Consider the following 25,862-nt stretch of genomic DNA (forward strand, 5'->3'; position numbering starts at 1 on the left):
AAAACAAATTGTCACTCAAATCCGGGCCGTTTGATCATCACTAGTGTAGCGCTCACCCCCGAAGGAGCCGCTGGTTGATTTTGGGATCGGCCTACTAAGTTACCCTGGCGGTGTCTAGGGGTGTAGTTGTGAGAACAGCGATAGAGAGCGAAGGTCCAGACAGCCAATAGAAGGGTTTTCAATGCTTTATTGTCCAGGCCAAACACGGCCAACATCAACACGAATTGGGAAGGTCAAGGTTGATGAAGGAAAGAGAAGAGAACATTGCGGTATCAGGCCTGGATATCAAATACTGCTCTGCATAGTACCAACTTTTGTAACTCGTCGCCACTCTACTTGGAGTGGGTAAAGTGCCCCCGGACAGACCCCTATGATAGGCCTGGCAGCCGAAGCGTCACTCTGAACTAGCTGGGAGGAACAGGTCTCTCTCACAGACCCGGCTCCAGGGCCTCTGCCACAGGCCAATTTCAATAAAGGACTTAGGTGAATAAAGATAATACCTGTCAGTAGTCCGGGCGCCCGATCCCAGACTGGGATTCTCTCAACAGGTCATGGAACCCAGCGAAACACTGGGGTCCCTTCTTCCTCAGGGTGAGGTTCGATGCAGTTTGCTGCTTTGGCCAGGTGGGCCACGCTGGCAGGGTCCATGGATGCGCGTACCCTGAAAGTGGATACCGCACCCGGAATTGGGACCCCGTGAAGATTGTTCAACACATGACCCCTGTCACAGATATACTCTCCCCCAGCATGCCCCACGAAGGAAAAACGTCTCTAATTGGCTGCTGGGAAAACTTGCTCTGCCAGAACCCCTCTGGCGCCAACTGCCGGCAAGTGGTGGCATTGCACCCCTTGACCACAGACTGACCCAGTGGACATTCCTGGAATGACAGAAGTCCCAAATCTAGACAAACCACGAATGGGAGCAAAGTAACTCTCCCATTCCCACTAACTTTAGTGTAGTGCCCATGCTGAAAGCAAGGGGGCGCTACACTAGTTTTGAGAAAAAGTGGCCTTGTGTTGCCTTGTGTAGATAGTGATTTGCTGTTCACATCATTTGTGAAGCATTTTTGAAAAATCAAGAATGCTGCATTTAAATTATGTCTTAGATAGTACAGGACAGTGTTATTGTGTGTTAATTGTTGCTTTTTTCCAAGCATTTCGATGCATTTTTTATAAATTATTATTATTATTATTATTTTTAAACAGGATTTACATAGTATAGTGCCAACAGTTTGCACAGCTCTTTACAAAGTAAGGGAGGTAGTACAGTTACAATACAATTCAATACAAAAGGGGTAGGAGGGCCCTGCTCCTGAGAGCTTACAATCTATAGAATAGGATCAAATGATACAAAAGGTAATAACTGTGGGGGAATGAGCTGATGGAGAAAGTAAAATTCCAATTATTAGGTAAGGGAGGAATAGGTATTCCCATACCTCCCAACTGGCACAGATTGTGCGGGACTTTCCCGCATTGCCAACTGATTCCCGCAAGAGAGGATATTTTCCTGCATAGAAGAGGTGAAGAGGAGGTCTGAGGTCCCCCACCCTGCTCCCCACGCTCCTCAACTGCAGCACGGAGCACGGGAGGAGGAAATAAGAGGTAAGAGAAGTAAGCCCCCCCCCCCAGCATCCCGCGGCAGCAACCCCCCCTACTCAGCAACCTGAATGTCCTGTAAATGTATTTCCGGCATCCCACGGCAGCACGCCCCCCCCCCCCCGCTCAACAACTTCAATGTCCTGTGAATGTATATTTTCGGCATCCCGCGGCAGCAAACCCCCCCCCCCCCCCGCTCAGCAACCTGAATGTCCTGTGAATGTATTTTCAGCATCCCACGGCAGCATGCCCCCCCCCCCCCTCAGCAACTTCAATGCCCTGTGAATGTATATCTTCGGCATCCCGCAGCAGCACACCCCTCTCCCCCCCTCAACAACTTCAATGTCCCGCAGTTCAATGCTGAAAAGTTGGGAGGTATGGGTATTCCTAAAAAGATTTTTAACGTGTTTTTAACCAATTGCCGACCGTCATCACACATATATGCTTCAGCACAATGGCACAGGCAGGCAAATGGGTGTACAGGTACCTCCCTTTAAATTTGCAAACTTGATGTTCGCCAGCGGCCTGCGATCATGAGACCGTGAGGCATACTGGGGAGATGCCTATTTAAAGAAGGCAGTTCTCTGTTCTGCCTAATGGCATTACAGGGATCTACTGCGCATTGTGAGCAGTTTTCGCTGTCATGTCAGTGGTAGCCCATCCCCCCCACAGTTAGAATCACTCCCTAGGACACACTTAACCCCTTGATCGCCCCCTAGTGTTTAACCCCTTCCCTGCCAGTGTCATTTACACAGTAATCAATGCATTTTTATAGCACTGATCGCTGTATAAATGAAAATGGTCCCAAAATAGTGTCAAAGTGTCCGATGTGTCCGCCGTAATGTCAGTCACGATAAAAATCGCTGATCGCCATTACTAGTAAAAAAATATATATATTCATAAAAATGACATAAGTCTATCCCCTATTTTGTAGACGCAATAACTTTTATGCAAACCAATCAATATACAGTACGCTTATTGTGATTTTTTTTTACAAAAAGTATGTAGAAGAATACGTATCGGCCTAAACTGAGGAAATTTTTTTTTTTTTTTTATATATATTTTTGGGGGATATTTATTATAGCAAAAAGTTAGAAATATTGCTTTTTTTTCAAAATGTATGCTCTTATTTTATTTATAGCGCAAAAAAAAAAAAAAAATCACAGAGGTGATCAAATACCACCAAAAGAAAGCTCTATTTGTAAGAAAAAAAGGACATCAATTTTGTTTGGGTGCAACGTCGCAATTGTCAGTTAAATCGACGCAGTGCCGTATTGCAAAAAGTGCTTTGGTCAGGAAGGGGGGAAATTCTTCTGGGGCTGAAGTGGTTAAGGATCGCATGAAAGCAGACATAGTAGGAGATAGCTGAATAGATAGGGGTAGGGAGTTCCAGAGGACAGAAGAGACTCTGGAGAAATCCTGGAGACGAGGGAGCTATAGAGCAGGAGGCCTTTGCGAGGAGAGAATATTATTAGAGTGTATGACTACATAACCTTCAATCCTGTTAGAGTTTGCATTTGAGTATGAACAGAGCAGCAAGGGAGTGAAGATATGGTGAGTATCTGGTTGGTGCTTAGTAGTAGATGACTTGAGTGACCCTGTTATTTTACCCTACAGTGAAAAGGTTAATGTCACTTTACAAAAGGTTTGGCACAGGTTATAAACATCATAATAAGTAATGCATAATGAATTTGTAGTAATTATAAAAAAAGACAGTACATAGCTGCCAATACACTGCCACCAATCAGTAGGCTATTGATGAGAGTTGTAATTCGGAGTAGAAAGCCTCCACACTCCCCAAATATACTTCACAACTGGTTTATGTATTCCATCTCCATACTGTTGTGGTCAGCATTATCTATGTGAGCTTTAGTATTCTCAGTCTGTTCAACAGTCTCTTCTGGACTTGAATATTTATCGGACTCTTTAAATACTGAAGATGTTTTATTCATTTTGGCAAAAGCTTGGTCGATTTCACTGAATGTTTTGTTTTTCGTTTCAGGTAAAACGAAATAGAGGTAGATGGCGCCAAACAAGCTGATCGCAGCAAAGACCACAAAACAGTAATTGTCCAAGCCGTCCTATGGAGACAAGAAATACGAGATACAGTAAGTAAGGAATATTCTAAATCATGTATATATTTCACATAGGTTTATAGTAGCCCTGTGTTGGGCCACCATACACATACACTATATTACCAAAAGTATTGGGATACCTGCCTTTACACACTTTAATGGCATCCCAGTCTTAGTCCGTAGGGAAACATCCCCATAGACCACGGGTCTTCAAACTATGGCCCTCCAGCTGTTCAGGAACTACAATTCCCATCATGCCTAGTCATGTCTGTGAATCTCAGAGTTTTGCAATGCCTCATGGGATGTGTAGTTTTGCAACAGCTGGAGGGCAGTAGTTTGAGGATCCCTGCCATAGACACTCCTAAACCTTGTGGACAGACTTCCCAAGAGTTAAAGCTGTTATAGCTGCAAAGGGTGGGCCAACTCAATATTGAACCCTACAGACTAAGACCAGGCCCGTCTTTAATATTTATTGGGCCCTGGGCAAACATTTTCTTGGGGCCCCCCCAAGACATGTCAAGTTTCACTGGTGGTGTCAGTATCTCCTCCTGAATGCCTGCAAACTGCCTCTCAATACACCCAGTGGCCAGATGGGGAGGAATCAAGGGGAGCCCCAATGCTCCAAAGTGTGGAATCCAAGCCCAAAGAGATCGCTCTCCAGTCCCGATAGTCATGTGACCTGACGAAGGGGAGATTCCCCAAAACATGTAGTCCTACATTTGTCTCTACTATTGTTTTGCGGTCCTCTGACCGCCCTTTGTCTGCCTGTGATTATCGCTGCTTTTCAGTCTGCACGGACCCGGAAGTAAGCTTCCCGCTTGTTCCTGTCACTCCGTTCCAGACCGATTCGCTCTGTCTTCCTTCCCTGACCATCGGGACCGGAGAGCGATCTCTTTGGGCTTGGATTCCACACTTTGGAGCATTGGGACTCCCCTCGATCCTTCCCCATCTGGCCACTGGGTGTATTGAGGGTGAGAGCCTTACCCGATCTTCCTGGCAATCCATTCCTGTTTCAACTCAACATCAGGATTTCTGACAGCCATCCATTCCTCCGCTAAAACAGAGCTACACATGTCGGCAAGCCACTCTTTAACTCGTGCTGACAGCTCTCCTCGCATACACTGCCGTTTTTGCTTTCCACCTGTCAAAACTTTCCAGGCACCTCCTACTCAGCTGGGCACTGTGTGCAGCGCTAGCTATGTGCCGCTGAGCTTCCCAATGTCATGACAGTCTCCCTCCACGCAAACCGCTGGTAGCTGCTTAGGGCCCCACAGCAGCTTCCCCTTTTGCCCTGCGGTAAAGACGGCCCTGACTAAGACTGGGATGTCATTACCTGCCTGGCGGTATGATTATGTCAGATTTTTGATGCTGGAAGCGGTACAATTGTTGTGCATGAAAATTTGGCGTTTTATATTGTAGGCCTGCAATTCTTAGGAATAACTCACTTAAATCTATCCAAACAAGAGTCTAGTAGACATCTCGGGTATGATAAAGTTTGAAACACAAAATCATAAATTATAATATAATAGATAACTATAAATAATTATAACAAAATAATAATATAATAATCATAACATTAATTCAGTAATGTAATCAAATCAAAAACACAGAAATTTGCTCAGTTGCAGAATTGTCGCTGTCATTACTTTCAGTGTTTTATGATGAATTTCCCCACAAATCATCATCGATCAATTCTGCAAGTGATTCTAATTTATTATCGCTGTTTTATAGCTGCTCTAAAACCACTTTTGACGTAAAGGGACATATTTTGGTTGCTATAGACAATCTCATGTTTCCAGGCAGAGAGAACAGTATATCTATATATATAAAACTCAAGTGCGTGTATGTATGTATGTATGTTCCAGCATCACGTCCAAACGGCTAAAGATATTAACATGAAACTTGGCACACATGTTACTTATATGTCAGCAACAAACATAGGATAGGTGGTTTAACCCTTACCCACCCCCATTTGCCATGGTCAAGGTTTTCCATTAAAGTCCCATTTAACTCTATGGGAAATACATGTTACTTCATAACTTCCAAACGGCTGTAGATATTTCGATAACACTTGGTCACATGTTACTTATATGTCCACTTAAACTATAGGATAGTTAATTTATCCCTTAACTACCCCCATTTGTGAGGGTCAGGGTTTTTGTTTAAAGTCCCATGCAAATCAATGGGAAATGTATGTTCCCACATAACTTCTGTACGCCTGGAGATATTTCAATAATACCTGGTACACATATTACTTATATGCCAAATAAAAATATATGACAGTTACATTAACCCTTACCTACACCCTTATATAAAAGATGGGTATATTTATATTACTATGATTTTCCTCCCCAAAAGGTTAAGATAGGAAGACCGGGCAACGCCGGGTATTCAGCTAGTATAATATAAAACTGGATGCAGGGCACTGGGCAAAGCACTAGGGACAAAGGGGAGGTGTAATTATTTGATACAGTAATGTAATCTGTAAGATTACAGAGTACTGTATGTATTGTGTGAAACTTTTTAAATTTGACGCCAGGCTTCGTCCCCGTGCGTTGCGACGCTCGCAGGGAACAGAGTCGGGCACTGTAATGAATAGGGATGAGCCGAACACCCCCCCCCCCCGTTCGATTCGCACCAGAACCTTCGAACGGACGGACCGTGCGCGCGAACATTTAGAACCCCATTGACGTCTATGGGACTCGAACGTTCGAATTCAAAAGTGCTAATTTTAAAGCCTAATATGCAAGTTATTGTCTTAAAATGTCTTGAGAACCCGGGTCTCTCCCCAGGGAACATGTATCAATGGAAAAAAAGTTTTTCAAAAACGGTCGTTTTTTCTGGAGCAGTGATTTTAATGATGCTTAAAGTGAAAAAAAAATGAAAAAATTATTTTAAATATCGTACCTGCTGGGTGTCTATAGTATGCCTGTGAAGTGACACGTGTTTAGAACTGTCCCTGCACAAAATGAGATTACTATAAGAAAAAAGTAATTTAAGTTGCTTGCGGCTTAAATGTAATGTCTGGTCCCTGCAATATGGATGAAAATCATTGAGAAAAATAGCACAGACACAGACAGTACACACACCACGTAGCTTTAGGTGCACACTGCAGACACTGCAGGGGACACAGGCAGTACACACCACGTGAGAATACTGCAGCTAGCACAATCACCTGCCTGCCAGTAAATTAGGAAGAACTGATCTAGCTAAACTATACAGTGTATAAATATATGTACAACACCTGGGATGCATATATATCCTCTACACACTGTAACTTTAACTGACTAGCCTGCCTGCCTGCTCTATCTACCTACTAAAAATGACACTCTCTCTCTCTGTCTTCTCTCTTTTAACAACCGCAACACACTACACAAGGCCGACCTGCAGGCGGCCTTTTATAGTGTGGGGTGTGCACTAAACCCCCTGAGCCATAATTGGCCAAAGCCTCCCCTGTCACCTTTTTTTCTCTTGGTGTCAGGAAAATTCATGAGAAGTAAATCATGCTGATAGCAGAGGAATGAGGTAGCGGACAGAAATGACACTATGGGGCTGATTTACCAAGCCTTTACTCCATGACTCATGGAGTAAAAGCAGGAGTAGCAGCCGTTTTGCCATTTACTAAAGAAATACGCTGCTAGTGCAGTGTATTTCAGTAGTTACTAATGTGCTCCGTGCGCCCAGGAGAGGGTGCATTGTGCACCAGTACAGACCTGGCGCACGGCACATTGAAATGTAAATATCGGGGGTTCGGGCGGGAGTTTATTAGGGGGGGAGGTGGGGGGATGCAGGGGAAGTGAAGTGACATGTGTTTGAATGTGTTTGGCGGGCCGAATTGAAAGGGAAAGTGTTTTTTGAAAACAGATCCCTGTACGCTTGCACAGTGCGCCTGAACCTCGGGAGGTTCATTTGCATACTGGGCATGCGCAGAGAGAAATTTCGGCGCTTCCCGTGCGCCTTGTCAGTACGCCGTGAAAATCTTGGTAAATACCAAGCGGCGTACCCGTGAATGTGCTGCGTGACGCGGCGCACGGGAATTTTCGAGCTGTTTTCAGCCATGAAGGGGAACTCCGCGCCAAATTTCAAACTTGAAATCGGCGCGGGTCCCCCTTCAGAGCTACATTAGGCTCTTAGGCTTGGTCCGGAACGTGAGGGGTTAAACCCGCGCCGATTCGGCGCGGGGGTCCCCCCCCAGATCCAAACCAAGCCCTCATCCCAAGCACGCAGTCTGGCCCGGACAGGAATGGGGGTGGGGACGAGCGAGCGCCCCCCCCCCCTCCTGAGCCGTACCAGACCGCATGCCCTCAACATGGGGGAGTGTGTGCTGTGGGGGAGGGGGGCACTGCCCCCCCCCACCCCACAGCACTCTTGCCCCCATGTCGATAGGGACAAGAGCCTCTTCCCGACAACCCTTGCCATTGGTTGTCGGGGTATGCGGGCGGGGCTAATCGGAATCTGCAAGCTCCCTTTAATAAGGGGGCCCCCAGATGCCGGCCCCCCACCCTATGTGAATGAGTATGGGGTACATCGTACCTCTACCCATTCACATGGGGGAAATGTAAAGTAAAATAAAACACCACACAGAATAAAATATTTTATTAATCTGCTCCGGAGCCCCCCCTTTCTTCTTTAGCTCTCTTACAAGGGGGGGTTTCTTCTCTCCCGATCTTCCGCCGGGACCCTGGGCTTCAGTGATTTCTGCCGGGGGAGGGCGCCATCCCTCGGTCCTCTCCGGAGCCTTCCGCCGGATGCCCCCACCCCATTTAAGCTCTTTTACATTAGGGGGGGGCATCCGGACTTCGGGGTCTTCTGCCGGGGGATGGCGCCTATCCCCCGGTCTTTCCGGTGCCTTCCGCCAGGGTTACGGTCTTCCTGGTCTTCTGCCGGGGGTGCGCCAACTCCCCGGTCTTTTCTCTTCTGTCTTCTCTGCTCCCTCTTCTGCCTGGCTCCCCCGCTGAGCCAGGGCTTTCTTCCGTCTTCTTTCTTCTCTCTTCCTTCTTCTGCCTGTCTCCTCCGGGAGCACAGGGCTTGTCTGCGCTGTCCTCTACCTTCTCTTCCATTGGATGTTGACACGACGAGGTTCCGCGCTGACATGCCGTGTCAGCGGCGGGCATGGACTTATATAGGGTAATGCCACCATGTGACCTCAACCCATGTGACATCACATTCCCTGGGCATGATGGGAATGTGATGTCACATGGGTTGAGGTCACATGGTGGCATTGCCCTATATAAGTCCATGCCCGCTGCTCAGACGGCATTCCAGCGCCGGACCTCGTCGTGTCAACATCGAATGGAAGAGAAGGGAGAAGACAGCGGAGACAAGCCCTGTGCTCCGCGGAGGAGACAGGCAGAAGCGGAAGGCATCGCAGAAGCCCGCGGGTGTCGCCCCCCGGCGGAAGACACCGTACAAGCCCGGGACCCTCCCCCAAAGGCAGGAGCCTCACTGGTGAAGGGGGTCCCGGTGAATTACGTCGCTGAAGACGGGGGTGGGGTGCCAGTGCACCCCCCCGCAGAAGCCGTCGTAGAAGCCCGGGACCCTCCCCCAAAGGCAGGAGCCTCACTGGTGAAGGGGGTCCCGGTGAATTACGTCGCTGAAGACGGGGGTGGGGTGCCAGGGCACCCCCCCCGCAGAAACCGTCGTAGAAGCCCGGGACCCTCCCCCAAAGGCAGGAGCCTCACTGGTGAAGGGGGTCCCGGTGAAAGACGGCGAAGCCCGGGGCCTAATGGGGTGGTGGTGGGGGGCCCCGGCAGAAGACCCCCGGCAGACTAATAAATTGATTTATTCATGTGTGGTGTTTTATTTCTTTACATTTTTTCCCCCAGGTGAATGGGTAGGGGTACGATGTACCCCCATACTCCTTCACATAGGGTGGGGGGCCGGAATCTGGGGGCCACCTTATTAAAGGGGCCTCTCAGATTCTGATAAGCCCCCCGCCCGCATACCCCGACAACCAACGGCCAGGGTTGTCGGGAAGAGGCTCTTGTCCCTATCGACATGGGGACAAAAGTGCTTTGGGGTGGGGGGGGGGCAGTGCCCCCCTCCCCCACAGCACACACTCCCCCATGTTGAGGGCATGCGGTCCGGTATGGCTCAGGAGGGGGGGGCGCTCGCTCGTCCCCGCCCCCATTCCTGTCCGGCCAGACTGCGTGCCTGGGATGAGGGCTTGGTTTGGATCTTGGGGGGAACCCCACGCTGGTTTTCGGCGCGGGTTTAACCCCTTATGTTCCAGACCAAGCCTAAGAGCCTGGTATGCACCTGAAGGGGAACCCACATTTTTTTTTTTTTTTGGTCTGGAGTTCCCCTTCATGAACAGCGATCTGTCATTTACCCATGTCAGTCCCCCCCCCTTCAGTTAGAACACACCCAGGGAACATATTTAACCCCTCCCTCGCACCTAGTCTTAACCCCTTCCCTGCCAGTGGCATTTTTAGAGTAAGCAATGCATTTTTACAGCACTGATCGCTAGAAAAATGCCAATGGTTCCAAAAAAGTGTCCGATGTGTCCGCCATAATGTCGCAGTACCGATAAAAATCGATGATCGCCGCAATAACTTGTTAAATAAAAAATACAACAAAAATGCCATATTTTGGAGACTTTTGCCAAAACCAATCAATAAACGATAATTGCGAGTTTTTGGGAACCAAAAAGATGTAGAATATGTATCGGCCTAAACTGAGGGATTTATTTATTTTTTTGAATATATATTTTAGGGGATATTTATTATAGCAAAAAGTCAAAATTACTCTTTTTGGTTTTTTAAATTGTCGCTCTATTTTTGGTTATAGCTCGAAAAATTCACAAAACACTAAAGTTAGCCCAATTTTTGGTGATAATGTGAAAGATGATGTTACACCGAGTAAATAGATACCTTACATGTCACGCTTTACTATTGAAAACACGCCTGAAATGGGGCCAAAATTCATTACTTAAAAAAATCCCCATAGGCGACCTTTTTTTTTTTTTTCTCAGGTTACCAGTTTATAGCTACAGAGAAAGTCTAGTGCTAAAAGTATTACTCTCGCTCTAACGCACGCGTCACTACCTCACATGTGTGGTTTGAACGGTGTTTACATATGTGGGCGGGACTTACGCAAGTCCCGCCCACATATATAAACATCGTTCAAACCACACATGTGAGGTATTGACGCGTGCGTTAGAGCGAGAGCAAGACTTTTAGCACTAGACCTTCTTTGTAACTATAAACTGGTAACCTGAAAAAAAAAAGGTCGCCTATGGGGAATTTCAAGCAAATTGGCAACCTTTTTTTTCCCACAAATAGATTATTAAATGTGCGTGTTTACTTCTGTCTTTAACACCTCCCCTTCAGGCTGGAAAGCATCAGATCAGGGAAAAAAAAAAAAAAAAAGCTCTCATTCCATTGCAGCTTGGTTCCTACATGTGTGATGAACTGAGCATGCTCAAACACTTAGAAAAAAATTATCCTTTCTTTTTAAAAGGTGAAAAACACTTGGATGCTCATAGAGCGTGGTTTGGGTTAATTGCAGGTGTGCCCAATTACAAGCTCACCCAAACTAGAGACTGCAATTTGTTCATGTGATTTCAATTGCTTCATTACTAGCACTGTTATAAAAAGCAGGGATCGATCAGTCCTCAGCTGCCCTCAGAAGGGGCAGGCTGGCAGAAATGCTGTTGCTAAACACAAATGTGGTTTGTTGCATGGGTTTTGTTTTGCCAATGGTTTTGGTTTATTTTTAAATGATGTTCACTTTGATGTATTTTGTGGCCTTATTTTATGAAAAATGTGTGAAGATGTTAAAGCTATGGTTATTTTGAATTTTGAAATGTATTTTTGTTTGTGTTTGTTTGTTTGTCTTTTTTTGCTTTCCTTGTTTTGTTGACCAATACAAATTACTTTAAAATTGTTAAGTTTGTCTTTTGTTACTTTTTCATGCTACATATGTTGACAGCTGCAGCTGAAATCGGTTTGGGCCTAACAAATTATGTGTGATTTTTGTCTAAGCTTCTTTCCTGGTGTGTAATCATGAAATGTTTGCCATGTTTATTCTCCATGACTTTAAAGACAAAACTGGTAAGTATTTTCTTTTTTCTGCAGTGGTCCTCAGCCCTCAAGTACCCCCGACAGGACATGTTTTGTGGATTTCTCTTATCAAGAATTGCTGTCCAGACTGTCTTTTAAAGCACATGTGCAAGATGAAGGAAAACCTGCAAACATGGCCTGTGTGGGGGGGGGGGGGGTTTGCTATTGGTGGACAGGCTTGACGTGCTGATTTACAGCACTGTGCTTAAATCTAGCGCAAGGCAATCCTATTCAAATTGTGGGTGTTTGAGGGAAGCCAAGTGAGTGTTAGAACCCCTGCTTTGTGTTTTTATTTTTGGGTTGAGCTTTGTGTCCCTTTTCTTAAAATTGGCTTCACTTCCTGTCACACAGCTGAACAGGAAGTGAGGTTAAAACCCTACCAGTGTCATTTCTTGGGGACACAGGTCAATCTAACTAGTGTCCCCATTAAGCAAATTGCACTCCAGCACTGCTGTGTACACCCCAAATCATGGGTCTTCAAACTACGGCCCTCCAGTTGTTCAGGAACTACGATTCCCATCATGCCTAGTCATGTCTGTGAATGTCAGTGCATTACAAGGCCTCATGGGATGTGTAGTTCTACAACAGCTGGAGGGCCGTAGTTTGAGGATCCCTGCCCCAAATGATTATTTAGTTTGGGGTTTAGTAAAGGCAAAGCCACGCTGCAGTACAAGCATAGTTGCTGAAAATCAGAGAGGAAGCACTGATGGTTTTAACATCCAATCCTGTAGAAGCAAAGTTGTTTTGTTTTCTTTCTTCCTTGCTTTGCACTTGTAGTGCAAAGTGGATTTGCCTTTAGTAAATGGACCCCAAAGTCCAAGATCCCTAATAATTTGGGGTGTACACAGCAAAATGCTAGAGTGCAATTTACATAATGGGAAACTATTTAGATTGATCTCTGTGTCCCCAAGAAAAGATATTAGTAAGGTTTTACCCTCACTTCCTGTTTGGCTATGTGACAGGAAGTGAATGAATTAGAAAGGGTGAAGACACCTCACAAATGTTGTCACTATCAGGGGTGCAGACATCCCCAAAAAAATGAGCAGATAATACTTATTTGCAAATTAATAATTTTTTAGTTAACATTGGGTGGGGTGCTCTAACACACACACATTCCTACATATTAGCAACGCTGTATCCTGGCCTATTGGCATGGTTATATTTTCTTAGGGCTCTCAATAAAACTCTATGAAATTTGTGCTTAAGCTAGAACCAGGGGCGGACTGACAACTCATGGGGCCCCCGGGCAATAGAAGATTATGGGGCCCCTCTGGCTTACAGATGGCCACCACGCCAGGAGGTAGTGCAGAGGCGGGCAGCTAAAATCTTGGGATATTCACATTAAAAGCATGTCATTTTCGGACATATCAGGGACAGATCTAAAAAAAACACAGATTTTTACATACTGTCCCTGGTTTTACTGAGCCTGGCAACCCGGATGGGGCCCCCTAGTGGCATGGGGCCCTCGGGCAGTGCCCGAGTGACTCAATGGTCAGTCCGCCCCTGACAAGAACTATAATCAACAAGTTTTATTTTCTTTAATTTTGGATAGAGTGAGGGAGGGTTATAGGCCCTGTCAGTTTATTTTGTATTATCTGTGTCCAATTGGGGAGACTTGCCTTCACTTCCTGCCCCATAGCCAAACAGGAAGTGAGAGAAAAACTATGCAAATTAACCACTTCCCGCCCAGCCTATGGCCGATTTACGTCCGGGAAGTGGTTACACAATCCTGACAGGACGTCCTGCAGGATTTCATGCCGCGCGCGCCTGTGGGGGCACGCAGCGCGGCGATCGGTGATGCGGGGTGTCAGTCTGACACCCTGCATCTCCGATCTCGGTAAAGAGTCTCTCACGGAGACGGAGACTCTTTACCACGTGATCAGCCGTGTCCAATCACGGCTGATCACGATGTAAACAGGAAGAGCCATCGATGGCTCTTCCTCACTCGCGTCTGACAGTATAGGAGAGCCGATCGGCGGCTCTCCTGACAGGGGGCGTTCGCGCTGATTGTTTATCAGCGCAGCCCCCCCTCGGATCACCACACTGGACCACCAGGGATGCCCACCCTGGACCACCAGGGTGGGCAAAAAAATAATAATATGGAAAAAAAAGCATTAAAAAAAAAGAAAAAAGATGCCAATCAGTGCCCACAAATGGGCACTGACTGGCAACCTGGGAAAATCAGTGCCACCCCACAGTGTCCATCAGTGCCACCCCACAGTGTCCATCAGTGCCACCCCACAGTGCCCATCCATGCACAGTGCCCACCTATCAGTGCCCACCTGTGCCACCCATAAGTATCCATCAGTGCCACCCATAAGTGCCGCCCATCTGTGCCGCCCATGAGTGCCCATCAGTGCCGCCTATGAGTGCCCATCAGTGCCGCATACCAGCGCCGCCAATCAATGCCACCTCATCTGTGCCCGTCAGTACTACCTCATCGATGTCCATCAGTGCCATCTCATCGGTGCCCATCAGTGCCCGTAATTGAAAGAGAAAAACTTATTTACAAAAAAATTAACCTAAAAAAATAAAAACGTTTTTTTGTTTCAAAATTTGCAGTCTTTTTTTAGTTGTTGCGCAAAAAAAAAATCGCAGAGGTGATCAAATAACAACAAGAGAAAGCTCTATTTGTGGGGGAAAAAGGACGCCAATTTTGTTTGGGTACAGTGTTGTATGACCGCGCAATTGCCATTCAAAGTGCGACAGTGCTGAAAGCTGAAAATTGGCTTGGGCGGGAAGGTGCGTAAGTGCCTGGTATGGAAGTGGTTAAGGGAATCCAGTGCCCCCCCAGAACTAGTGTGTGGGTCCCCTGAAAATTCCTGGGCGGGTCATACAAAAACAGGGTGTGACCTTGACAGGAAGGGGTGGGTCATTTTTCTATTAGGAGGTGCAGATATGTAGTCAGGCCTAGGGCAGAACAAAACCTAAATATACTACTGCATATTAGGGCTTATTTAGACCGGATCCGATTTACAGCGTGTTTTTATATTGTGGGAGGAAACCCACGCAGGCACAGGGAGAACATGCAAACTCCATGCAGATGGTGTCACGGACTGGATTCGAACCAGCGACCCTTTTGCTGCTAGGTCAAAGTGCTATACACTACACCACTGTGCTGAACGAACATGAATGCAGCTGAAAACATGAGATCTTTTTTTTTTTTTTTTCAATACCATGCTTTCCAGCCTTATTGACCCCGCCTCTCTCCATAAAGAGGACCTGTCACACACTAGTCCTATTACAAAGGATGTTTACATTCCTTGTAATAGGAAGAAAAGTGATCCAAAATCAAAAAAAGTGTCAAAAAAGTGCAAGAAGAAAAATATGAGGTAAAAAAAATAAAAAAAATAACGCCCCTGTCCCTAGAAGCTCGCACTCAGAAGCGAATATGCATGTAAGTCCCGCCCACATATGTAAACACCATTCAAACCACACATGTGAGGTATTGACGAGTGCGTTAGAGCGAGAGCAATAATTCTAGCCCTAGACCTCCTCTGTAACTCTGAACTGGTCACCTGTAAAAAAAAAAAACAAGCATCGCCTATGGATATTTTTATGTCCCGAAGTTTGGCGCCATTCCATGAGTGTGTACAATATTAAAGCGTGACAAGTTAGGTATCTATTTACTCGGTGTAACATCATCTTTAACATTATCCACAAAAATTGGGCTAACTTTACTGTTTATTTTTTTTTAAATTCATGAACCGTGTTTTTTTTTTGGGCCAAAAAAAAAGGCGTTAGAAAAATTATTGCGCAAATACCGTTGGAAATCAAATAAAAAATGACCGCTAACTTTATTCCCTAGGGTGTCTGCTAAAAAATTATATATAATGTTTGGGGGTCCTGATTAATTTCCCAGGAACAAAATATAATTTTTACATGAAGGAGAGAAGTGCCAGAATAGGCGCGGTATGGAAGTGGTTAAAGTGAAATAATAAAAGTGAAATATTCCTTTAAATTTCATACAGGGGGGGAGGGGGGGTACACGCATGTTTCCCGTGCTTAGAACTGTCCCTGTACAAGATGTAATTTCTGAAGTGAAACAAAAAAAAGGAAGTTTAAAGTACTCATGGCTATAAAGAATACAGTCATTGCTCATTAAAAATAATAAAAAAAAAAAAAAAAAATGGGGGTCCCTCCAAATTAAATTACCAGGCCCTTCAGGTCTGGAATGGATATTAAGGGGAACCCCGCCGTAAAAACCCCCCCAAAAAATGGCGTGGGGTCCCCCCAAATATCCATACCAGACCCTTCAGGTCTGGTGTGGATTTTAAGGGGAACTCCACCCCAAATTGAAAAAAAAATGGCGTGGAGTCCCCCTAAAAATCCACACCAGACCCTTATCCGAGCACGTTGACCTGGCCGGCCGCAGAAAAGAGGGGGGGACAGAGTGCGCCCCCCCCCCTCTCCTGAACCGCACCAGGCCACATGCCCTCAACATGGGGAGGATGTCCCCATGTTGATGGGGACAAGGGCCTCATCCCCACAACCCTTGCCCGGTGGTTGTGGGGGTCTGCCGGCGGGGGGCTTATCAGAATCTGGAAGACCCCTTTAACAAAGGGGACCCCCAGATCCTGCCCCCCCCCCTATGTGAAATGGTAATGGGGTACATTGTACCTCTACCATTTCACCCCCAAAAAAATGTCAAAGTGTTAAAAATGACAGTAGCCGGTTTTTGACAAATCTTTTAATAAAATCTTCTTTTCTTCTTTCCTTCGGGTTTCTTCCGCTGCTTCTTTCTTGGGTCTTCTCGTCCACATCTTGCCCGACGTCTTCTTCTATCTTCTCCGTCCGTCCTTCAGCCTTCTGGTCCCGCATCTTGCCCGTTGTCTTCTCCTGTCTTCTTGTCCGTCTGTCCGCCAGCCTCCTCATCCGCATCTTGTGTCTTCTCCGGTCTTCTTCTCGGTCCGCCAGCCTTCTCGTCCACATCTTTTTCTTCCCCGGACTCAGCGTTTGAATTTGATTTGGCCGCCGTGTTCCCGCTCCTGGGACCCGCCCCCCTCTGACGCCACAGGTAAAATCATATGAAAGTCCGCGTGTGGCATATGTGCGTCAGAGGGGGGCGGGGTCACATGAGTGTGACACGGCGGGAACTTCTTCTCCGGGCGGCGTGCTTGAAATTGAAATTCCCCGCTGTGTGACGCCTTGTGACCCCACCCCCCTCTGACGCACATGACCTTCTACGGAGTTTACTTGTGGCGTCAGAGGGGGGGCGGGTCCCAGGAGCGCAACACGGCGGCCAAATCAAATTCAAACGCTGAGTCCGGGGAAGAAAAAGATGTGGACGAGAAGGCTGGCGGACCGAGAAGAAGACCGGAGAAGACACAAGATGCGGACGAGGAGGCTGGCGGACGGACAGAGAAGAAGACAGGAGAAGACAACGGGCAAGATGCGGGACCAGAAGGCTGAAGGACGGACGGAGAAGATAGAAGAAGACGTCGGGCAAGATGTGGACGAGAAGACCCAAGAAAGAAGCAGCGGAAGAAACCCGAAGGAAAGAAGAAAAGAAGATTTTATTAAAAGATTTGTCAAAAACCGGCTACTGTCATTTTTAACACTTTGACATTTTTTTTGGGGTGAAATGGTAGAGGTACAATGTACCCCATTACCATTTCACATAGGGGGGGGCCAGGATCTGGGGGTCCCCTTTGTTAAAGGGGTCTTCCAGATTCTGATAAGCCCCCCGCCCGCAGACCCCCACAACCACCGGGCAAGGGTTGTGGGGATGAGGCCCTTGTCCCCATCAACATGGGGACATCCTTCCCATGTTGAGGGCATGTGGCCTGGTGCGGTTCAGGAGAGGGGGGGGCCACACTCTGTCCCCCCCTCTTTTCTGCGGCCGGCCAGGTCAACGTGCTCGGATAAGGGTCTGGTGTGGATTTTTAGGGGGACTCCACACCATTTTTTATTTCAATTTGGGGTGGAGTTCCCCTTAAAATCCACACCAGACCTGAAGGGCCTGGAATGGATATTTGCCGGGAACCGCACGTCTTTTTTTTTTTGGTTTTTACGGCGGGGTTCCCCTTAATATCCATTCCAGACCTGAAGGGCCTGGTAATTTAATTTGGGGGAACCCCTACACATTTTTTGTTTGTTTTATGAATGAATCCCTTTAGAATTGTCAGAGCCGACAATTCATTATAGCCGCGTGTGAATTTTTAAATGACTTTTTTCCTTCTGAATGTCATTTTGTGCAGGGGCAGTTCTAAGTGCGGGAAAAATGCGCTATTTCACATGCTGACATTACACCCCCCCTAGGTACGAAATTTAAAGGAATATTTCACTTTTATTGTTTCACTTTAAGAATTATTAATTTCACTGCTCCCGAAAAAACGGCCGTTTTAAAAAATTAAAAAAACATTGATACATGTCCCCTGGGGCAGGACTGAGGTCCCCAAACACTTTTTAGGACAAAACTAGCAGATTAGCCTTTAAAATGAACACTTTTGATTTCTCCCATAGACTTCTATAGGGAGTTCGGCGCGGCTTTACATATTACTTTCAATGCGCCGGCTGCTACGCTGGTTCATGCGCCCAATTAAGCCTCCACCCGGCGCACTAATTAAGGCATGAACCAGCGCAGCGCACAGAGCATAGTAAATCAGGCCCTTAGTGCTCTGGAGTGAGGAAAAGTGCACACTATAGAGGGATATGCTTTCTTCATATTTCATGTCTGAGGTTTACAACCACTTTAAGGCAAAGCGAACAGCCTATTTGCCTTTCGTAAAGGAACCTCAAAATCTTAAAAGCAGAAATCTATTAGAAATCTCACTGGATTTTACTGTGACCACTAAACCAACATTTCTCCAACAGTGGTGAGTGTACCCTGTGGGGTACTTCTGGCAGGTTTAATGAACATATACTGCATGTCAGTTAAATTCAATTCAATATATCTATTTTTAGTGCAATAAATATATACAGTATACCAGTTCCTAGTATTTTTTTTTTTTTTACTTATTGCAATGCACAGACCTCTAAAACGAGGTACATAGGGTAATCATCTGTTTTGAGAAGGGTCAGGGGTTTTGAGAAGAGTTTTTTATTTACTATCTGTAGATAAAAAAATACATCAAAGAGAAAACCTTAACCGCTTGCCGACCGCCTATCGTAGTTTTACGGCGGCAGGTCAGCTCGGCTGCGCAAAATCACGTAATATAACGTGATTTTGCATTGCGCCCCCTGCTCGCCCCTGGTGCTGATGCGAGTGCCTGGCGGTCGCGATCACCGCCGGGCACCTGCGAAAGCTCGTGACAGAGCGAGAATCGGGAGCTGTGTTCACACACGGTTCTTTCAGGGGGAGAAATTACGGATCGTCTGTTCATACAATGTATGAACAGTAGACCTGTGCACAGAAAAAAAAATCTTTTTTTTTTTGTTCCGTTTCGTATCGTTCCGTAGGTTCGTTTCCGTTCGTTTTTCGTAAGACGCCCGTTTTCCTGTTCGTTCCCGTTCGTTTTTCGTACGACGAGATTTTTTCGTATTCCGATCGTTTCGTATTTTCGTTACCGTTTTATTTTCGTACATGCGGGATGGTTCGTTATTCTGTTTAATTCATGTTCGTTACTTGTTAGACAATCATTTTCGTGAATTTTCGTCAATGATTTGCATTCTGTATTTTGAATTCCTTTTTCTGTTCGTATTTTCGGTCGTATGTTCATATGACATCTATAACAATTTGTTGTGGATGTCATGTGGGCATGCGACTGAAAATACGAACAGAAAAAGGATTTTCGTCATTTTTTACTTTCGTAAATATATTGCGGGATTCGCGGCACTTTCAACACCTGGCTCATCCATATTAACTATTGTTAAGCCCCATACACTTGGTCAGACTTTTTTAACAACAAACATAAAAACGATCGTTTTCCATTCGTTCTCAGAAAATTCGTTAGTTTTTAAACTCCATCAGAAAACCATTTTTGGGTTCAAAAGTCTGGCCAACTGATCTCCCTTCAGATGAAAATCCACAGAAAAGTTTATTTGGCTTTACTGTACTACTCAGCACAAAAGAGAAGCTGCTTTACTAACTACACTCACTGCCCATTCAAAAAACGAAAATGACATCTATAATAAAAGATTTGCATTCTGTATTTTGAATCCAAAATACGAACAGAAAAAAGGAATTCAAAATACAGAATGCAAATATTTTGTTATAGATGTCATATGAACATACGACTGAAAATACGAACAGAAAAAGGATTCAAACAAAATACTGAATGCAAATCTTTTGTTATAGATGTAATTTTCGTTCTTTTGCCGTTTTCATTTTGTCCTATTTTCGTCGGATCGTTTGTTCGTATTTGCGGTTGTTCGTTATGCGGCTCATTCGTAATCCCGTCGTTTTCATATTTTGGTGCATTTTCGTACGAAAATAACATTCGTACGAACGGGAATGGACATATCTAATGAACAGCGATCTGTCATTTCCCCTAGTCAGTCCCACCCCCCTACAGTTAGAACACAATGAGGGAACATAATTACCCCTTGATCGCCCCCTAGTATTAACCCCTTCCCTTCCAGTGACAGTTTTACAGTAATCAGTGCATTTTTATAGCACTGATCGCTATAAAAATGCCAATGGTCCCAAAAATGTGTCAAAAGTGTCCGATGTGTCCGCCCTAATGTCACAGTACCGGAAAAAAAATCACAGATCGCCGCCATTACTAGTAAAAAAAAAAACATTAATAAAAATGCCATAAAACTACCCCCTATTTTGTAGACGCTATAACTTTTGCGCAAACCAATCAATAAAAGGTTATTGCGATTTTTTTTGTTACAAAAAATAAGTAGAAGAATATGTATCGGCCTAAACTGAGGAAAAAAAAAAACGTTTTTTTATGTATTTTTGGGGGATATTTATAATAGCAAAAAGTAATATATATTTTTGTTTATAGCGCAAAAAATATTTGTGGTTAAAAAAGGACGTAAATTTTGTTTGGGAGCCACGTTGCGTAATTGTCAGTTAAAGCGACGCAGTGCCGAATCGCAAATCTATCTATCTATCTCTATATAAAACAACCATTTAAGACTCATATCTTTGTAATGCCACCGTCCCTTCTCTTTCTACTCCAAAAATATAGAACAAATTGATATTAAAAAGAAAAACTATTTGACCCCATCACCTGCCTGCTAACAATTGTACTGGTGTAAAATACATTTGGCAGAGAGAATGGCAAACATTAGATTAAATAATAACAGAGGTCATTAGCACAGTGTCTTGAGACAATAATTAACATGACAGCGCCTCCAGGAATCTTTGAAACAATTCTATGCAATACACAAATATCAAATAAATTGCTCTTGCACACAGGGTCACAAGTGTTACTAGGAGGTTATGGAAGGACATAAATGTTTATTGCCCAGGGCGCAAAGTGTACTCTCGGAACAATGACAAATCCTACAAACATTCGGATTGTAGCCATTTCATTATCATATAACGGAGATATACAGTTTACTGTACGGGTTCTTCCACTAAAGCAGCCAATACATGCATGGCCCCCATGCTGGGAAATGTATAATTTTGGCCATAAATTACATTTTGTTTGTTCAATTTCCTTCAGATTTACCTTCAGCTATAAAGTGCAAGGGTCTGCCTGATTGCCTGATTGCATACCGATTGAAAGTGTTTAGGTTTGACGAAGCTGTTAAATCCAAAGGAAAATTGTACAAAAATAATGTATTATGTATGGCCAGCCAAAGTGTAAAGTGTAGTAACACAAAGTAGGCAATCAGAAATAAACTATGTTATGTCGCGTACACACGATCGGAAATTCTCACAAGAAAAGTCTGATGTGAGCTTTTGGTTGGAAATTCCGACCATGTGTATGCTCCATCGGAATTTCCGCCAACAAAAGATTGAGATCAGGTTCTCTGGGCCAGATTCAGAGAGAAATACGTTACGCTGCGGCAGCGTAACGTATACCATTTACGTTACACCGCCGCAGGTTTACAGCGTAAGTGCCTGATTCACAAAGCTCTTACCTGTAAACTTGCGGCGGTGTAACGTAATTCCAATTAACTAATTAAAATGGGGCGGGCACCATTTAAATTAGGCGCGTTCCCGCGCCGAACGTTCTGCACATGCTCCGTGTTCAAATTTCCCAACGTGCATTGTGCGAAATTACGGTGCCCCGACGTTTTTTTTATATGCGACGTGCGTTACGGCGTTTCGTATTCCCGGACGTCTTACGCAAAGAAAACAAAAATTCGAAATTTGACACGGGAACGACGACCATACTTTAACATGGCTGATCTAAAGATAAGCCATGTTAAAGCAGGTGTAACTTTGCGACGGGTAAAAATGACTAGCGACGACGTACGGGATTGCGACAAACGCGCGGATCTTCGTGGATCGCCGTAACTAGTCATTTGCATATTCTACGCTGACCGCAATGGCCTCGCCACCTAGCGGCCGGCATAGAATTGCATCCTTAAGATCCGACAGTGTAAGTCAATTACACCTGTCGGATCTTATGGCTATCTATGCGTAACTGATTCTATGAATCAGTCGCATAGTTAGGACGGCCGGAACACAGAGATACGACGGCGTATCAGGAGATACGCCGTCGTATCTCTTCTGTGAATCTGGCCCTCTATTTTTCTACGTTGCAGATAGAGAAAGGAGCTGTGTGTTAGTGGGCGTCCTGACTCTCCTGTAGTCCAAGGGAGGGGGCGAGCACGACACTCCACACCAGGGAGAAAGCCTCACATTACTGTGTGGAGTTACAGACAGAAGAACAGGAAGTGAGGAATTCTCAGAAGAAATAAGGACATTTAAAGCGGAGGTTCACCCAAAAATCAACTTTCTGCCATTAGATCCAGTATACTGCTGACATCTGCAGTATGCTTTTTTTTTTTTTTTGTACTTATCGTTTTATCAGCCGTTGATATCCGGCTCCGAGCGGGGATTTTAGCGGGGAATAGGCGTTCCTAAGCCAAGCGGATTTGATTGACGGGCTGCTAAAGCGCGTCACGCCTTCTGAAAATACCCGAGGTGACACTCGGGTGTTTACGGCGCCTGCGCCTGCCGTGTAGAGCTGACTGCGCAGGCGCTGTAAACACTCGAGTGTCACTTCGGGTATTTTCGGTATTATGTCGGACACTTCAGACACTTTTGACACATTTTTGGGGACATTGGCATTTTTATAGCGATCAGTGCTATAAAAATGCATTGATTACTATAAAAATGTCAGGGAAGGGGTTAACACTAGGGGGCAGGGAAGGGGTTAAGTATGTTCCCTGGGTGTGTTCTAACTGTAGGGGGGGTGGACTCACTAGGGGAAATGACTGATCGCTGTTCATACATTGTACACACACAGCTCCCGGTTCTCACTCTGCAACGAGCGATTGCGGGTGCCCGGCGCCCCTATTGACTGCTGGGAGAGATGATGTAGATCTACGTGATCTCGCCCAGCAGAGCCGACCTGCCGCCTTAAAACTGCGGCGGCTGGTCGGCAAGCAGTTAAAGAGTTCTAATGAGCTTTAGGTCTCATGTACACGGCTGCTGCTAAGCGGACGTTTTTTTCAACTGCTCCTGAACTCTCCTCTATGTTATCTTATCAGTACATGTACTCAGGGGTCGTTTCTAGTCGTTTCTAGGCAGTTGTGTTTAGAGGCTTCATAGCTGAATAAGCACTGAGATACAGTGCGAAACGCGTCAGATTTTGTTCTGATTCTTTTGGCCGTGGCATGTAATTTTGTGACCAATTTTTATTAAAAAGGAACTTTTTTGGAGTGCGGCTGTTCCAGCCTTTTTTCTTCGAGTTTGCATCCTGATTGCATCGCCTGCACCCTTGGTGCGGATTTTAGGAGACTGGCTCTCTGGTTCTTTTGAGCGGTTATCTTTTCTTTCGGGCAAATGCTTGGTATCGGTCCCGATACCGATACTAGTATCGGTATCAGGACAACCCTAATATACACTGTCAGACCAAATTCCGACCGTCCAAAACACGGTGACGTAAAAACACTACGACGAGCCGAGAAAAAGTTCAATGCTTCCGAGCATGCGTCGACTTGATTCTGAGCATGCATGTTTTTTTCTCTGTCGGAGTTCCATGCAGACGATAGGAAATTCCGATAGGAATTTTTTCCATCGAAAAAAAATAAAAAAAATGTTCTATTTCTAAACTCAGACGAAAAAAGTCAGATGAGGCCCACACACGGTCGGAATATGCGATTAAAAAATTCCGTCTGACTTTGGAAATTCCGATCGTGTGAATGGGGCATAAGAGTTCTAAATTTTTATTTTATTTTTCCACTTTAGACTTAACCATTTGCAGAGAGAAGGTAGCGAGGCTTGCCCGCCATTCATTTACCCGCCATGTCTCCTTCCTGGTTTCGCATCATATTCGCATCATATGTGGAAGTTTTTGTATAAGAGTTCTAAATGATCAGATTTTAATAGATAAATATACCAAGGTACAGACACACCATGATGAGAAATCCTATGACCGACACTAAGGATAAGCTTTGGTAATTCTGTATACCTCACAGCCTTTAATCATTGTAGATAATACCCGCACTCAGACATAGGGCTATACAGGCTGTTTATTGCTAAAGCCAAATGTATACAAGGTATTGGGGTCAGCGGTCGCTAACACTGATACGCTCCACACAGACAAATGTGCTTAGTCACAAAGGAAACTTAACAGAAGAGCACCGGATAAAATTCTCAAATCCACCAATCACAACAAATGCAGACCAAGGCCATTCAGTCTAGCAGTCTTTAATGAAACAACAAAAAGTAAATATGTAAAAACACAGTAATAAATCCACATTAAAGTGTTACTAAACCCAGCACCCTGCATTCACTATATCTGATCTCCCACAGTACACAGAACATGAAAATGCAATAATTTTAGTAAATATAAACTGCTCAATACTTTTTTGCATTAACAGTATATAGCAGTCTTGTCACTTCTATCACTGTCCAGCAGAGCACTGGTTAAAGCTAGTGGGAGGAGTTTTTATTATCCTCTGTCTGTCTGTCTCATGAGGCTGCAGGATTCCTGATTGTCTGGACAGTGCTGATTGGCCCTGTGCTGGTCACATGCACTCTTCCAAGAAAATAAAAATCTATCTAGCAATACACACCAAACTGAGCATGTGCAGCATGCCCCCCAAGACTTTCAGGAGATGGATTGTGGACTGTGGAAGAAGGGGAGGATCAGAGAAGACAGGATCAAACCACCTTTTTACACAATACGGAGGATTGGCTCGTTAGGTTCCACAGTGAGTATAACAAGCATGCTTTACTGCATATACAGAAGGCTTTTACTGTTGTAGGTTTAGTAACACTTTAAAGCGGGGTTCCCATCATATTTTTCAAATTTTAAAAATATCTGCTTTCATCTCTCGTTCTATACGTCTCTATATTGTCACTTACTATTTTAACCACTTCCATACCGGGCCTATTTTGGCACTTTTCTTCTACATGCATAAATCATAATTTTTTTGTTAGAAAATTACTCAGAACCCCCAAACACTATATATGTTTTTTTAGCAGACACCCTAGGGAATAAAATGCCGGCCATTGCAACTTTTTATATCGCACAGTATTTGCGCAATAATTTTTCAAACGCCTTTTTTGGGGGAAAAAAACAGTTTTGTGAATTAAAAAATAACAAAACAGTAAAGTTAGCCCAATTCTTTTGTATAATGTGAAAGATGAAGTTACGCCGAGTAAATAGATACCTAACATGTCACGCTTTAAAATTGTGCACACTCATGGAATGGCGCCAAACATCAGTACTTGAAAATCTCCATAGGCGTCGCTTATTTTTTTTTTACAAGTTACGAATTTAGAGTTACAGAGTAGGTCTAGTGCTAGAATTGTTGCTGGTGCTCTAACGCACGCAGCGATACCTCACATGTGTGGTTTGAACGGCGTTTACATATGTGGGCGGGACTTACGTGTGTGTTCGCTTCTAAGCGCGAGCTACCGGGGATAGGGGCGTTTTAAAAAAAAATGTATTATTTAATTTTTTATTTTACTTGATTTCTTTTATTTTCACACTTTTTTTGTCATTTTTTTTTTTTATCACTTTTATTCCTATTACAAGGAATGTAAACATCCCTTGTAATAGGAATGTTTGTGACAGGTACTCTTTATGGAGAGATGCGGGGT

The 25,862-nt window shown here is 44.8% G+C and overlaps 1 protein-coding gene across 1 annotated transcript in view; it reads right to left on the reverse strand.

The window, feature by feature from the left end:
* Positions 1–3,074: 3,074 nt before the first annotated feature.
* The window catches only part of SLC2A9 (solute carrier family 2 member 9), a 469,231-nt gene continuing 446,443 nt past the window's right edge, over positions 3,075–25,862 (reverse strand). Inside the window, exon 13 of the mRNA XM_040335426.1 lies at positions 3,075–3,677. Within this exon, the coding sequence (XP_040191360.1) occupies positions 3,405–3,677 (273 nt within the window). The 3' untranslated portion in view covers positions 3,075–3,404. The remainder of the gene's footprint in view (positions 3,678–25,862) is intronic.

Source organism: Rana temporaria, chromosome 1 (assembly GCF_905171775.1).
Source record: "Rana temporaria chromosome 1, aRanTem1.1, whole genome shotgun sequence".
Lineage (NCBI taxonomy): Eukaryota > Metazoa > Chordata > Amphibia > Anura > Ranidae > Rana > Rana temporaria.